General features: G+C 44.8%; 1 protein-coding gene across 4 annotated transcripts; it reads right to left on the reverse strand.

Moving 5' to 3' along the window:
• Positions 1-67: 67 nt before the first annotated feature.
• Fn3k (fructosamine 3 kinase) lies at positions 68-13794 on the reverse strand. 4 transcript variants are annotated; one of them, XM_052756747.1, is made up of 7 exons: positions 13666-13770; positions 13164-13350; positions 10391-10542; positions 8692-8783; positions 7909-7991; positions 1935-2057; positions 68-462 (listed from the first exon to the last, which is right to left on the reverse strand). In XM_052756747.1, the coding sequence occupies exons 2-7, from the start codon at positions 13302-13304 to the stop codon at positions 124-126; spliced, it is 930 nt and encodes a 309-aa protein (XP_052612707.1). In that variant the 5' UTR covers positions 13305-13350; positions 13666-13770; the 3' UTR covers positions 68-123. The 4 variants fall into 4 exon arrangements, with proteins under 4 accessions (XP_052612707.1, XP_052612708.1, XP_052612709.1 ...); XM_052756748.1 differs by lacking the exon at positions 1935-2057 and having other exon boundaries at positions 13666-13788; XM_052756749.1 differs by lacking the exon at positions 13666-13770 and having other exon boundaries at positions 13164-13506.
• Between the last annotated feature and the right edge of the window lie 2211 nt (positions 13795-16005).

The following is a 16005-nucleotide window of genomic DNA, read 5'->3' on the forward strand; positions in this document are numbered from 1 at the left end:
CTGAGCTACATACATAGCTCCCTCTAACTGCCAGCACTGCTACATGATGAACTTGTTGAAGGCCAACTCAAAATTAGCCCAGTTAGGGGCCCAATTTGACTTTTTATTAGGTCCCAGCCCCTACTACCTGAGCAGCTTCCTCATCATTCCCAGAGATGGGCTTCTATACTCCCTCCCAAAGTGGTTCCAGTGGTTTAGGTAGTTAAAGAGCTGGTACAGCAGCAGGCGCTTGTCGAACCCCGGAGCCTTTGGGATCTTCCGGTGGTAGGCAGTAAAGAAGGGTCTGGGGAACCCCCCAAACATCAATGCAATTGCCAGTTCAAACTCAGAATGGCCATAGAAGGACGCTGGATCGTAAATAATGGGTCCCTGGTCATCCTCAGCCACATTTCCAGACCAGAGGTCTCCATGGAGCAGGGCAGGGACAATCTCTATACCAGAAAAGAGATCCGGGATCTTCACCTAGAAGAGAAATTATTGCAAATGTGGGACTCAGAGACCCATGGGCTCATTATCCGGAGCTTGGAAATAGGGCAGAGAGCCATGGATTCATTCAGAGACCAACCAAAAAATCTGTCAGGTCCAGTGAAAAGGCTTACTGATTTCTGAATGTAACTTTGCCTAGCTTTCAGGGCACTACCAAGTGAGTCCAAAAGCTTTATAGAAAATCTCAGACGTTAGTTTTATGCTGTAGAATATGAACCAGTGTGTTACTCACCCTCTGAGCTGTGTTTTTTATTTTATTGCAATATGTACCCGCATGTGGTGATATATTGTGTACCCTAATAAACTTGCTTGAGGATGAGAGGACAGAGCCAGCCACTAGATAAGACATAGAGGTCAGGCAGACAGGAGGCAGAGATCTGTCTGGATCTCTGTGAGTTCAAGGCTACACTGGAAACAGCCAGGCAGTGGTGGCACACACCTTTAATCCCAGTACTGGGAAGCACACACACCTTTAATCCCAGGATTATCTGAGCAGAGAAAGGTACATAAGGCATGAGGAAACAGGAACTCACTCTCTTGAGGCTGAGGATTTCATAGAGGTAAGAACTAGAAGCTGGCTGTTCTGCTTCTCTGATCTTTCAGCTTTCATCCTGGTATCTGGCTCTGGGTTTTTTATTAAAAGACCATCTAAGATTCAAACAACACTCACACCTCTTCTGTTAAATAACATTTCTTTGATGCATGTTCACCCTAGACCAGTAGTTCTCAACCTTCCTAACGCTTCAGCCCTTTAATACAGTTGCTCATGTTGTGGTGACTGCCAACCATAAAATTATTTTGTTGCTACTTCCTAACTAATTTTGCTACTGTTACAAATTGCAATGTAAATATCTGCTTGCAGGATATGTGATATATGACCCCTGTGAAACAGTCGTTTGATCCCAGGGGTCATGACTCACAGTTGAAAACCATTACCCTAGACTGATAGATGAATTGTCTTTCTAATATTTTGGAGTTATATTTTGAAACAAGTTGTGCATCTTCACTAAGGGTGATGCATAAGGTCTTTGGCAGAGGAAGAAAATGAGGTTAAGAGTGGGCGAATGAAATGAGTGAAGTCTGTGGGCCAGAGGTATGTCCCATGCCCCCACCAACTACAGGGAAAGAAAGTGGTGGCTGATGCACCTACAACTTGACCATCTCACTCTAGCATCAGTGTTCCCTACTCTGGCTCAGTCCTAAGAAGACCCTACATGCATGTCGTAGGCTCATAAGAGACAGCCTCCCAGCCGGGCGGTGGTGGCGCACGCCTTTAATCCCAGCACTCGGGAGGCAGAGCCAGGTGTATCTCTGTGAGTTCGAGGCCAGCCTGGGCTATCAAGTGAGTTCCAGGAAAGGCGCAAAGCTACACAGAGAAACCCTGTCTCGAAAAACCAAAAAAAAAAAAAAAAAGAGACAGCCTCCTTCAAGGGAAGTGTTATGCCCACCTGTAGTCTTGACCACAGTTCTTGTGTCTCTCGGTCAGCATAGTCCTTCTCAATGAGATTCAGCTGTGCTTGGAGCCGGTGTTGAGTGAAAAAGGTTGGCCAGTCATCCTGCCATTCATTCACCTGAGCAGCAAGAGGAGAGGCCGGTACTGTGACTGCAGTACATTTGATTATAGGTACATGACACTGTGCCCAGCGTTTTTACAGTAGTGCTAGGGATCTGAACCCAAGCCCTCGTGCTTGTACGACAAGCACTCGATCAACTGAACCATCTCCCCAGCCCCTAAAAAGAGGTATTTTGGAGTCAAGGACTCAACCTTGAACTCACTATGTAGCCAAAGATACCTATGAATTCCTAATTCTTCTGCCTCTACCTCCCAAACTTCTGGGCATACAGCATATCTGGCTCAATTTAATAATAATAATAATAATAATAATAATAATAATAATAATAATTGGCTCCAGCCAGGCATAGTGATGCACACCTGTAATCTCAGCACTTAGGAGGCTCAGGTAGGAGGACCGCAGCAAGCTGGAAGCCAGCCTGGTCTACATTTCAACTTCCAAGTCAGACAGGATTATATAGTGAGACCCTCTCTCAAAAGGGGGAAAGGAAAAAAAGACATACAGTTAGCAAATGTGAATGTCCACATATGCTTCACATCATCAGTCATGACAGAAAGACAAAATGAAATCTCAGAATGAACACTTTTCTCCAGCTGGGACAGCTTCAAATAAAAACAAATGACTTCAGAAAATATCCAGTATAGATAAGAGTGGAAAAAACTGGAACTCTTACATGAGTTGGTGGGAATGTAAACTGGTACAACCTCTCTGGAAGCATGGACAGTTTATTTTTATTGTTGTTTTTAAGATTTTTTTTTAAACAAAGTTTTATGTGATACATCTCTGGGAGAGTATGTCATGGATGTGTGGGTACTTACAAAGGCCAAAAGAGGGCATCAGATCTGAAGCTGAAGTGACATGTGGTTGTGAACCAAACTCAAGTCCTCCACAAGAGTAGTATGTGCTCTTAACCAACTCTCAGCCCCATATGGCAGTTTCATAAAACTTGAGACCCTACTATGCAACCCAGGCTTGCCTGTCTCAAGCCTCATGTGTTCACCCAAGATAAAGTACTTGTCACAGTGACTTGTACACAAAGGGTCATAGCAGCTTTATTTATAAAAACACACTAGAAACAACCCAGACATCCATCAACAGATGAATGGATAAACAGAGACCATGGTTTATCCATACAGTTTAACGGACTTTTGACACATGTGACTTGAATGGATTTCATGTATAAACATCAAAAGATTTGACATGAACACATATCAAAATGATTATGAGGAGCAAAATACATCAGATTGAAACAAAAATTGAAGGGAGACATACTGCATGATTATATTTATATAAAACTTCATCATCTGCCTCTCACTAAACTGTGGTCCTAGAGACCTAGGGACTCAGCATTTTCAACTTGATACTACATAAAAATTTGAGTGAATATTTTTCTGGTGCTAAAACAGGTCCCCATTATACTTGTGATTATCTAGTCCAGAACTTTTCAAACATCTTGATAATAGTAACTTTTCAATATCTTATATACATTTACTATTTAATTTGCTATCTCCCATCTGGTTCAGAGAGTCAAGACAAAGAATTCATTCTGTCTTCATTTACTCAGTATAAACCTACCTAAGCCCCATCTTGTCATAGATTGACTGCTGAAGAATAAAAAAAAAACAAAAAACTTCACAGCCAGGCGGTGGTGGCACACACCTTTAATCCCAGCACTTGGGAGTCAGAACCAAGCAAATCTCTTGTGAGTTTGAGGCCAGCCTGGTCTACAAAGCAAGATCCAGGACAGGCACCAAAACTACACAGAGAAACCCTGTCTCGAAAAACACAAACACAAAAAAACTTCACAAAACACAAGCAAATCTACAGTGACAGAAAGTAGGCCTGTGGGGGCCCAGGAGCAGGGATGGGTTACAGGAAGAGGTTGTAACCTCAGGTCATGGTTATTCCAAGGGGCTGCTCTGAGAAACCCCTGAGGCAGAACTTTTGGAGGCATTCTGAACCTGGAAGGCAGCTTGTACAGTCCCGGTCATCCTCCTCCTGGAGTCTTTCTTGGGTGCTTCAGTCATTTAGCCCAGGGTTTACCCCCTAGTGCCAGATGCACCTCAAGAGACCCTTCCCCCAGCCTGGCAAGTCCCCAAGCACTGAAGTCCACCATCACAGCATCCCACCATTCCTATTTACCTGCCAAGGCTCTCAGTGTCAGGGGCTCTCCTCTTGCCGGAAGATAACAGTGTCACAAAAGGCACAATTTCCTTTTGGGAACAGAGGTCTAGCCTTGGCAAGTTCAGTCTTGCCACTTAGATGGAAGGGCCAAGATTCCCAAGGCCATGGAAATATGTGACTTTCCTGGTGAGCTACTGAAGGTAGGTGCCACCTGAGCATAAGGACTGAAAAGGGCAGCATTGTGTAAAGGTTAGACCCCATCTCTGAGGCCAGACTATAGGTCAAGTCCTGGTTCCTCCACTCACTATCTACATGGTCTCTGGGAATGTTACTTAGTCTCAGTAGTACATCAGTTTCTTCTCTAAGATGAATCACTGATATCACCTAGTTCATTGCTAACTGTGGCAACTAGTAAGTTGAGTCAGACAAAATGCTTGGAATGCTGCTAGGTTCTTAGCGGGGAATACAACCCATAAATTCCCAGGCCAGCTGGACTAGTGCTTCCAATAACTGACTGCTCTAGTGTCTAAGAAGTCCCCCTTCAGTGGTTTCTCATCATAACTGCAACATTTCTCAAAGGCCTATTCAGTCCAGCTAGGGAGTAGAATGCCTAGAAACTTGGGGCTGGTTGGAGACACTTCATAAAGAACAATATTATGGTTACTCAAAGTAGGTGGGCTTGGACTCGGATGCCCTTCTGACAAGACCACAGTTGTCTGATCCCAGAGTCTGAAGGGAACTCAGAGACCCTCTGTCTCTCTGATGGACCAACTTCATTCTCATCTGCTTCACACACAAGTTCTAGATACTATTTCATTTCTCAACTCATGAATATTTGAGACAACACTGCTTCATCAGCCAAGTCTGTAGATGTAACAGTCTTATTAAATAAGAAACACAGAGCCAAATGTAGAGTTAAAAGCCCAAGAGGTCAGAGCAGTAGCTAAGAGCTGAGACTAAAACCGTCTTCTTACCCCTCACTGCCGCTGCCATCCTTCCCCTGAGAAAGAGACCTACTTCCTGTGTGTCTGTCTTTTTATTGACTTTCTGTTCTGCCTTCTCATTGGTTGTAAACCCAACCACATGACCTCCTCGTCACTGCCTTTCTATACAGACCTCCAGGTCTATGGTTGGTATTGAGATTAAAGGCACGTGTCTCCATGCTGGCTGTATCCTTGAACACACAGAGATCTGCCTGTCATGTCATCAGGATTAGGGTGTGTGCTACCACTGCCAGACTTCTGCTATGGCTTGCTATTAGTTCTGACCCCCAGGCACTTTTATTTATTAACATACAAATAAAATCACATTTCAGCACAAATAAAATATCACCATACAAGTCTTTGAAGACCCATCACCACAAGAAGCCCTTAAACTCAACATGTAAATCAAGACAACAAACCATGCTTGTCTTTGATAACAGAGGCCATGCTAGCCCCTGGCTCCAACCAGGTGTGTAACACCAGGAAAGTCAGATCTGGCTGAGACTCGGGAGTCCTGGCAAGCCTTCTGTGAACAGTTTTTGGGAACTAGATTCATAGCTGCCTACTGGGTGGAATCCCTGAGACTGCCTTGGGCTTCATAAAAATCTTGCTGCAAATCATCTCCAACTAAGAGACTCACCTCCAACCCATGCCAGGGGAGCTTGACTGTTGTGAAATATTATTTTAAGATGTGTTACATTTATTTATGCTGTGGAATATTTCTTTAATGATACAAAGATGTGTTGCATTCTTTTATGTTGCATTTGTTTAATTGTGAAGCTGTCTTACTTTGCCTGCCCAAAACACCTGATTGGTCTAATAAAGAGCTTAATGGCCAATAGCAAGGCAGAAGAAAGGATAGGCGGGCCTGGCAGGCAGAGAAAATAAATAGAAGAATAAATCTGGGAGGAGCAAGAAAACAGGAAGAGGAAGACACTAGGGGCCAGTCACCCAGCCAGCCACAGAGTAAGAGTGAAAGTAAGATTACAGAAGTACAAAAAGGAAAAAGCCCACAGGCAAAAGATAGATGGGATAATTTTAGTTAAGAAAAGCTGTCTAGAAACAAGCCAAGCTAAGTAATAATAAGCCTCCATGTATATATATTGAGGAGCTGGATGGTGGGTCCCCAAAAGAGTCAAAGAGCAAAAAGTAAAAACAGCCAACAACACTTGACTATTGTCTACAGTACCCCCAAATAGTCAAAGGCTTCAAAGAAGAGAAAAATTTGAAAATGTTGGCCCTCCAAGTAGTAACAGGTTTAAATTGGGATGGCTCTTATACAAGAGGTATTCTGTCCTTAATAAAGCAAAATATGGTTTAATAATGGCTTCTCTGAGGTAGGTGTAGGGCAGGTAGACTGCCCAGGAGATAAGCCTAAGGTTCTAAGATGATGATTCAAGAGACCACAATGTTATTCAACCATAATAATAAAGAATGAAGACTGGAGACATGGCTCAGCTGATAACAGTACTTGCTGCTCTCCCAAACGATCAGAGTTTGGTTTGCAACATCCACATCAGATGGTTCACGAAACCTGTAACTCCAGTTCCAAGGGATCAGACACCATCCTCTGGCCTCCTCAGGTACCTGTACATGTGGCATACATTCTCTCTCATACACACCACATAAATAAAAATCTTTTTAAAAATAGATGGAACCAGGCATGATGGCACACATCTAGAATAACAGTAATTGAGAGACCATATCAGGAAAATTGTAAGTTCTCATCCAAAATATGATCCAACCATACAATGAAACATGATGCTCTTTACACATGCTACATTGTGGATTAACCTTGAAAACACTGTGGTAAGTAAAAGAAGCTGGACACAGGTCACATGTTATATAATGTCGCCAACATAAAATGTCTAGAGTGGACAAAACCATAGAGATGTACAGTAGATTTGTGATGGCCAGGGGCTAAGGGAAGGAGGAAAAGGGAAAGACTGCTAATGGGAGTTGCTATTGGGTGATGAGAATATTCTGGAATGAGACATGATAATGAATTATAGCCACATCACCTGAACACACCTGACCTCATCTGATCTCAGAGGCTAAGCAATAAGGCTTGGTTAGAACTTGGATACAAGATAACAGTGATATTTGTGTTAACACTGTGATTATACTTTTAAAAACATTGAATGATACACTTTAAAATGGAGAATTTTAGCCAGGTGTGGTGGAGGCAGGTTGATCTCTGTGAGTTTGAGGCCAGCCTGGTCTACAGAGTGAGTCCCAGGACAGCCAGGGCTGTTACACAGAGAAAACCTGTCTTGAAAAGCCAAACAGACAAAAGAAAATGGCTTTTGCATTACATGAATTACATCTCAATTGTAATTCAATAAACAACAATAATTTTAACAGCCCTGGAAAAGGAAAAGACCTGAATGATCTTTAGCCTTGCCCAGTCTACCTTCTTCAAATGCTTAAATTGGCCAGGTATCCTCCTACAACATGTCCTTTGCATCACTGTTGCCCCACTGGAATGCTGACCAGCTGACTGCAGTGTCTACTCCCTCCAAGCTTGGCTCGGGAAGCCTTCCCATGTGCTTTCCATCATAGGTGTCTGCACTCTACCTTCAGAAATAATGGTTGAGGGTTCTGGTGTCTAGAAAACTGGCACCCTGTTGCACACAAGGGGTCAGTGGCCAGCACTGGCACTTTAGGGAAGGCTATCAGCCAAGCACTGGAGCACAGGAATAGCCATCACTAAGGAGAGATGCCCACACTCAGACACTCACCTGTGGGATGAAGCCACAGCATGTCACTGTGCTGAAGCCAAACTTGGTCACACCCTGGGACTCAGCACCCTCAGCCCCACAGCCTGTCAACAGAAATCTTGGTCTCATGAAGCTACTCATCTTTCGTGGGAACCAGACCTCAGGAGAATGCCCTCCAGGTCTGGCTGCATGCACACAAATGGCTCAAACACTGGTAATCTAAGAGCTCACTGCACATGGAAGTGACTAGCCAGCACATAGATTTGCTAGAACTTTTCTACCCTAGACCAACGGACAGTCCATGGGACTGGTTGGTCAGAAGTCAATTCTACTCGTTTACCAGCTCCATTAAAATTACTTAATCATCTCATTTTCACATGTATTTGGGGCTGGAGAGATGACCCCAAAGTTAACAGCACTTGCTGCTCTTCCCAGCACCCAGGTTAAGCAATGCACAGCTACCTGCAACTCTATCTCCAGAAGATCAGAGGCAGATCAGCCCTAGCAAGTACCTGCACATATGTCTCTGTCTCTGTCTCTGTCTCTGTCTCTCTCTCTCTCTCTCTCTCTCTCTCTCTCTCTCTCTCTCTCTCACACACACACACACACACACACACACACACACAACACACACACACACACACACACACACACAAATAAAAAAAAGTTGTTTGGTGAGCTATAAAGGGAGATGGTATACCATTCAACCCATTACTGAAATGCCACCAAGAAGCACTGTGAATTCCCAACTAAGGTAGCTGATGGGCTAGACCCAGGTTTAAAAAAAAAATGAACTGAACTGACCCACTGTGTTCTCCCGGGCCTTGGACTTCTCCCTGAGCTTCTGGTTGTAAAGGTGCAAATCTGCCATCTGGTCCCCAAGTTTTGATGCCTGACTAAAGAAAGAAGAAAGGCAGTAAGTCGTTAAAATGGCAAACAGCTATCACTACTCAGTATGTTCTGCTTAGAAAAAAATGTTTTAAATACTTTAAAGGTACTTTTAAAAGTAAAATAATAAACCTTTTCTAAAACAAAACAAAAGTATCATAAGAGCCTTTGTGATAATTTCTGTAGCATCTCAGCAGACACTAGCCTGGCCACAAAGTCTCAATCAGTAAGTAAAAAACACTCAGTTCTAAACTTTTAGAAATGTAAACTAAATATAGAGAAACCCTGGGACCACAGTCACATGCTAAGACATGAGCTGTGGCAATTCCCTGTTAAAAAAATGTTGATGCCTTCTTTACCAGAATTTGTCCTTTACACATTTTATACAATGAACATCCATAACTGTAATAGAGAAAAAAAATAAGATGCCAGATAATTATTGATCAGCCTCTCTCAGTCCAAACTGGATTAACATACTATATAGCACAAAGCAAGGGACTTGTTCAAATACACTTACTTTATGCAGTCTCAACACAGCTAAACTAACCAAACCAAACCAAAACAAACAAAAAACAGTAATTATCTTTGTATTGATTTAAAATGGAGTCTTGAAAGATGGCTCAGCAGTTAAGAGCACAGGCTGCTCTTCCAGACGAGTTGGGTTCAATTCCCAGCACCCACATAATGGCTCATACCTTCTGTAACTCCAGGTTGAGGGGATCCAACCCCCTCTTCTGGCTTCTGAGGGCAGTACACATGTGGTGCACAGACATACATGCAGGCAAAACACCAATACACATAAAATAAGTTTCTTTTTTAAATTTTAATAGAGAAAGACAGGTTGGCTTTGTTATTTCTTATGAAAGTTGAAGAATCAATAGAAGCTTCACTTTCAAGATCTCAGGTCCAATAAGAGAAAATTAAATAAATAAAGGATGAACTCCAGGGACTGGAGCTGAAGAGACAGCTCATCAGTTAAGAGCACTTGCGTCAGAGCCAGGTTCCTAGTACCCACATGGCAGCTCGAAAACACCTGTGCTTCCAGTGCCAGGAAATCCAGCACCCTTGTCCAGTCTCTGTGGTCACAAGACAGGCACTTGGTGCACATACATGTATATATATACATAATAAAAACAAATCTTTAAAAAGTGGACTCTGACAGCCAGCCAGGTGTGGTGACACACCCCTTTAATCCCAGTACTTGAAAGGCAGAGGCCAGTCTGATTTACATAGTGAGTTCCAAGGCCAGTCAGGGATACATAGTGACATCTTTAAAAACAAACAAACAAACAAAAAAAAAAAAGATTCTGGCAACTGGCCTGAGTTATGTAAGCTCAGCAAAGGCTGCTCCCTAGTGTTTTCTCTCAGTCCATTTCTGTCTCAGCGGAGGCTGCTCCCTAGTGTCTCCCTGTCTCTCTCTCCACCTGCTTCATCGGTCTTCTCTATTTCTGCTTCTCTGTGTCTTGTGTCTGTCCCTGCCTCTTTCTGTATACATGTGTCTTTTTTTTCCCCTCTTTCTGTACCTGTCTCTCTGTGTTTATGTCAGTCTTTCCCTCTCTCTTTCTCTTCCTATCTGTGTGCCTTTGTGTGTGCACATGGCCCTCCCTCTCCTTACCTGCTCAGGCTCTTCATCTTCAAATATTCCATCACAAAGGCAGCCCCACCTCCTGGCAGGTCAATCACCTTCATTGGCTTAGGTACCCGCACCAAGCCAGTGCTGTGGAGGGCCTCCAGGCTTGCCATCTCTCCCTCAAACATCTGCCGCGCCTGCATCCAAATGCCATGAACACTGTCAGCTCTGCAAACCTGGACTCTAACAGGGGCCTTGCTAGCTAGACCAAGGGACTCATGACCCTTTACACAAGACCAGGTGCTTTCAATTACTAAAAAAACAACTTCACATCCACCCCTCAAGGTCAGAGTGCAAAAGAGACCCTCCCTTCAGGTAAGAAGCTGAAAGGACAAGCCTGAGGCCAGAATTCAAGGGGTCTATGGGAAGACCCATACATCAAAGCCTTGCTGTGGAAGACGCACAGGCCACAAGGGGATGCCAAGGGGTGATAGGAGGAATGGGCACAAGTCAAGTGTGAGCTAACAAAAAGTCTGAGGCTGGGCCTGATTCCTCCATTGTACTGCTTTCTTTCCTGCCTCTGAGTGGGGACAAGCAGCCTTGGTCATGGTAGAAATTCACTGGGCTCATATTTGGGTCAGAGAAGTCAGAGTGGAGAGATCAGTTCTAGCAGGGGCTAGAGAAGCTACAAAAGATTCATACTCTCAGCTTGCCTGTAAGGCCTTTGCTGGCACTCAGAAGCTTTCTTCTTCTAAACTATTTCTACAAATATTCCATTTATTTTTAGGCAAACTTTCATATTGTTCACTATACCTTGGTGATTTTATTTATTTTAATTAATTTATTTATTTACTTATTTATTTGTGGTGCTGGGGACCGCACCCAGGAGATTGTGCATACTAGGCAGATGCTTTGCTATTGAATAATATCCTCAGCACCCCACAAAAAATGCATTTATTCATGGGGTTTGTGAATTTTGTCTATATATAGAGTCATTGGGGGAGTTGTTTGTTTGGTTTGACTTTTCGAGACAGTCTCACTGTATAGCCTTGGCTGTCCTGGAACTCGCTCTGTAGATCAGGCTGACCTCAAACTCTCAGAGGTCTACCTGCCTCTGTCTCCCAAGTGCTGAGATTAAAGGTGTGCACCACCATAGCCAGGCTAGAATCATAGATTTTTAAAAATTAAAAGTAGACAACTCTTACCACATAAGCCTAATGACCCAACTTTGACCCCCAGAGCCCACATAAAAAGCCAGATGTGGTAGCGTGCATCTGGAATCCAAGCCTTCCCACTACATGATGGGAGGTAGAGACAGGATAATCATCTAAAATCTTTGAGGCCATCTGTGGGAGACCAGCTCCCACATTTATTTACCCCAGGGACTCTTGAAAAAAATGAGGAATAAGAGACTTGGGTAGAAATAAAGAGGGGAGAGAAACAGAAAATACAGGATAGTCTGGGGTGGGCCTGGATCACAGAACTTTATTCCAAAGGGCTATTTATAACAATGCCAAGAGGAGGGGCAAAGAACCTCCCCCTTGCTAGTTACAGCCAAGTGTAGACCCTTCCAAACACCTGGTACTCAGGCCCATGATCCAGTTAACCTCTAATGCAGTCCTGCTGGGTACAGCCACTAGGAAACCTAAATGGGCTCCAACAGCCAGCTAGCCTGGAACATGCTGTTTGGGGTGCAGAAACAAGAGAAACCTTGCACAAAACAAGGCAGAAAGACAGAACCAACTCCCAAAAAGTTGTTCACTGACTTCTATATATGTCATAGTATGTGCAAGCCAGAGCTCTTGTGCACATACATAAACACTCATATACACAAAATTGAATATTTTTAATTAAAAATAAAACTTGAAGCCAAAACACGGATTATCACACATGAAAAGAACTCTTTCCCTTTAATTCAAGTTTCCAAGGGGAAAGTCAGACAGGTAACCTCAAATTGCCAACCTGCATTTGGGACCAAGAGGCATGTGTTGAGTATCCTGGTTGGGAGGGCGTCTGCAGAACACAGCCATGCTTCCAGGGTAAACCTCCAAACGATGCCAACAGTACAGAGAATGCATGATAATCTTACTCCTGACACCATCTCTAATGATATCAGGAGTGACTGAGAAGGGCTGCTCTGGGATTCTCTTCTCTACAGTCAGCATACCCACTAGAATTACTCCGCACAGAGCATAGGGCCTCTGGAAACTCTCAGAGCGAGGAGAGCACCAGGCTTTGCCATCAACAGCTTGCTGTCAGGGCCTCTAGCTAACATTCTCCATTTGTCTTACAGTTTTCCATGCATTCTTTTGTTGTTGTTAGTTTGTTTGGCTTTTGTTTTGTTTTTGTTTTGTGTCACGGTCTCCCTTAGCCTCCTAAGTATTATGATTATAAATATGTGACACTATTCCTGGCGCCATACATTCTTAAACATCTTAAGGGTCCTTGCAACATCAGAGCTTGTGAGGAGGATAGTGCTAGCCTGCTCCTGGGAATCCTGTCTTTCTCCATCTATTGGGAGAATGCAAGAGCTGAGCTCAGAGCAGAGACCAGACATGGGCAGATACAGCTTACAGCTGAGACTCATCTCCTCCACGGTCGGTGACTACAGAAATTTAAAGCCCTTGTGTGGAGGCAAAAGCAAGAAAGTGATCACGCAGCAAAGACAAATGCTCCAGTCCCAAAAGGAAGCCTGCCTGCAGGTGTTGACCCCTCAGCAGAGGGTAGAGACACCAAGTTTAGTTCTCCCAACACTTCCCAGAAACGTGTGTTCTTCTTTCCCCTCCCCAGACTCCATCCTTGCACCCCCTCAGCGCACCTGCGTCCTGCGGTTGACCTTGACAAACACCGGGCCAGTGTCGGTGTCGTAGGCACAGCCTTCGCTGATGCAGCCGGCCCCGGAGCGTCCAAAGGCCCGCAGTGTTTTGGTGTGCAGCTCGGCGCGCAGCAGCTGCTCCATGGAGACTAGAGGACCAGAATGCGGGAGATGACACAGAGGAGGAACCCTGGGTACCAGAAGGAAACACGCTGTTGGAAACACGCAGTTCAGGGCGAGTTGGGGGGCGCTGCCGCTGCCCGGCGGCCACAACAAGATCTGGACTCAGTGACGCAGCCTACTGGCTCCTAGCGGCCACTCGGGTGCGCACTATCCCTGCATGTTCCTGGTGCGCCAGGCATGCGGTGGGAGGGGGAGGGGGAAATTGGGCCAGACAGCTATTTCTCACTCCAAGACAATCTCTACCCAACGTAGCGGGGATGCAAAGGCTCTCGAAGCTCTCCTACTAGACTCATTCCGGAATTTCTATTCCAGCTTGACTCACCCCAGAGGAGCAGGACTCCAGACCTGGTCCTGGGTGTTCTGTAAAGCCTGGGAGACAGAAAGGAAGTGACCATGTGTCCTCACAGCATGAATGTGAAGTCCCAGCACATCTGCACCCATCTGGGATCCACCCTAGGCCTTGTGTTCCCTGCACAATTGGGCAGATCAGGAGTGCCCACAGGAAGATTTGGGCCAGAGCTTCTTTATCTTTGCAACACAAGGCACAGCCTAGAGACTCAGCTATCCTGCGGAGAGGTTATAAGCTTAGCTAGGCTCCCTCTGTCCAGATTAGGGTGGAGTACCAGCCAAGGGGGTGCCCTAGTTAGGCCCCAGTGGCACCTTTAATGCCACAGGGCTGGGTGATAAAAGCTGCTCTGGGGGCTGTGATAGCAGCAGCCCACCCCACCCAGGGTAGGTGGGACTCTGGACAGCCATGATAGGAAAAAGTTTCAAGACATATATGCTCATGTATACATAGGCACACACACATGTATGCAAGAACACATTCACAGACTGGTATAGAGGACAGTCTTGTGCTGAGGTAGCCCTCAAGCGTTTTAGGAGAGATTGCCTCAAATCCCAGCCCCCACCATGAGCTGCTCGTGCCACTCCTGTACTATAATGTCTCCTGCTGACTATAATGGGACTAGGAAGATTAGTGGGGTGAATGACCCATTGCTGAGCTTTCAGTATGTGCTAGGGCACAAATAAATGTCAGCTAAGTTCACAACTATCCTTTGAGAGGATCTTATAATTAGTTCCCACTTTCTCTATGAAGAAACTGAACCATAGAGGAGTTAACTTACACAGGACCCAGTGCTGGGACCCAGCTCAGAATATTTGGAACTGAATCTGACTTTGGGTTCTGAATCCTAGTCTCAGATCCCTAGTGGGACAAGACTCTTCCCAGGATGTGTCATGGAAAGCTTGACTACACCACGCTGCACAGTGTTTCCATCTTGGCCTGCCAGCTTACACTTCCATAACTCTTTCCCCTATGGGACACCCTCATATTAAGGGTGAAGCTACTGTGAAGATGGAGATGATATATATGGGGCTGCAATCAAGCCTATTATCTTAGGAGCTCTAGCAGTCTCAGAGGGGCAAAACTTGTCCGTTCTAGCTATCCCTGTAGTCCTTGTGGTCTGTCCCCGGCTCTAAATTGAGATCGGGTTCCCTGAGGCTCTTTAATAATTCCTGTATCTGGCACCTCTGTGGGATGATTGGAATGTGGGCTCAGCAGACACTATCAGCCAAGGTACGTTGATATGGCCTCCTAATATGGCTTGAGCATTCCCAATCATGGTGGCCAGAGTGGGCACCAGAGCCAGGGTTCTACCCCAAGGGCTTTCTCTAACCTGGTTCTAAAGCCAAGCACCATTTCCCTGCCTTCCCTCTGTGCTGGGTCTTACACAGCTCCAGGGACTGACCTAATTGGGGTGGTGAGGAAATGAAGAAAAGACAGACAAATGGACACACAGAAAAGCTGGAATATAGTAGACTGGGCTCTCTGATGGAAAAGCTTCAGCATCCCAGAATCTCAGTATGTTCATCATTTACAGCTGAACAAGCAGGCAGGGTTTGTGGTATATAGCTAAATCAAGGGGGCAAGCTTAACTAATCTCAGTAGGAGCAGTCTCTGTAGGGGAGCAGTCTTCAGGCTGTATATATCTGAGAGGAAAGAGCTATGGCGGACATTTTCTGCATGGACTATCAACATTCACACTCAGAACATAGGAAAGCCTTGTCGTTTCTCTGAGCTTCACCTGGAGGAAAGACTTTGCCAGATTTTCATAGGTCTGGGGCTTTGGTGTTGATCTTGCAGGCTCATGTAAGAAACACAAACTCACACAGGCCTCCTCTGCTCCCCACACTACTGGTTATGATCCTTCAAGGCCATACCAAGTAAATGGACTTGACAGTGTGGAAAGGTCACTACAAAAGAACAGCTAGAACAGCCATCTGTAGGAAATGTAACTGGTGTCTCCATTTGAGGCCCGTCCTACCACTGCACCTTGACATAAAGCATTGAGAACAGTACAATCAGAAAGTTCTTGGTTATTGGCTGACACACTGACTGTGTATGGAATTTCAGGTTGGTCAGACCATTCTCTTTCAGACTAAGAAGGCTCCATTGCTTGCCAGCTCCTTGTTGGGAGGTTTGAGGCATTTTGATTCTTCATAGGATCTGTCCTTCCTATGGAGGTTTCTAGTCTATTCTGTGTAACCAGTGTCTAAAAATCCCAGGGATGTATTTCAGGCGAATCTGTCATCAATCTCTGGACAGACTTCCAGGTTATCTCAAAAGGAAAGCCTGTCCTCTCATGGCCCCTTGAACTTT

Source organism: Peromyscus californicus, unplaced genomic scaffold (genome assembly GCF_007827085.1).
Source record: "Peromyscus californicus insignis strain IS unplaced genomic scaffold, ASM782708v3 Scaffold_3__1_contigs__length_106647218, whole genome shotgun sequence".
NCBI lineage: Eukaryota > Metazoa > Chordata > Mammalia > Rodentia > Cricetidae > Peromyscus > Peromyscus californicus.

What these genes read in the sequence shown, in the direction of transcription:
- Fn3k (XM_052756748.1), bottom strand. Translation starts at nt 13,784, where the DNA reads ATGGGTGCAGATGTGCTGGGACTTCACATTCATGCTGTGAGGACACAT. An exon ending in AGGTCAACCGCAGGACGCAG is followed by an intron (nt 10,543 to 13,163) that starts GTGCGCTGAGGG and finishes ATTTGGATGCAG; the next exon opens with GCGCGGCAGATGTTTGAGGG. An exon ending in GGCCCGGGAGAACACAGTGG is followed by an intron (nt 7,992 to 8,691) that starts GTCAGTTCAGTT and finishes TTCTGTTGACAG; the next exon opens with GCTGTGGGGCTGAGGGTGCT.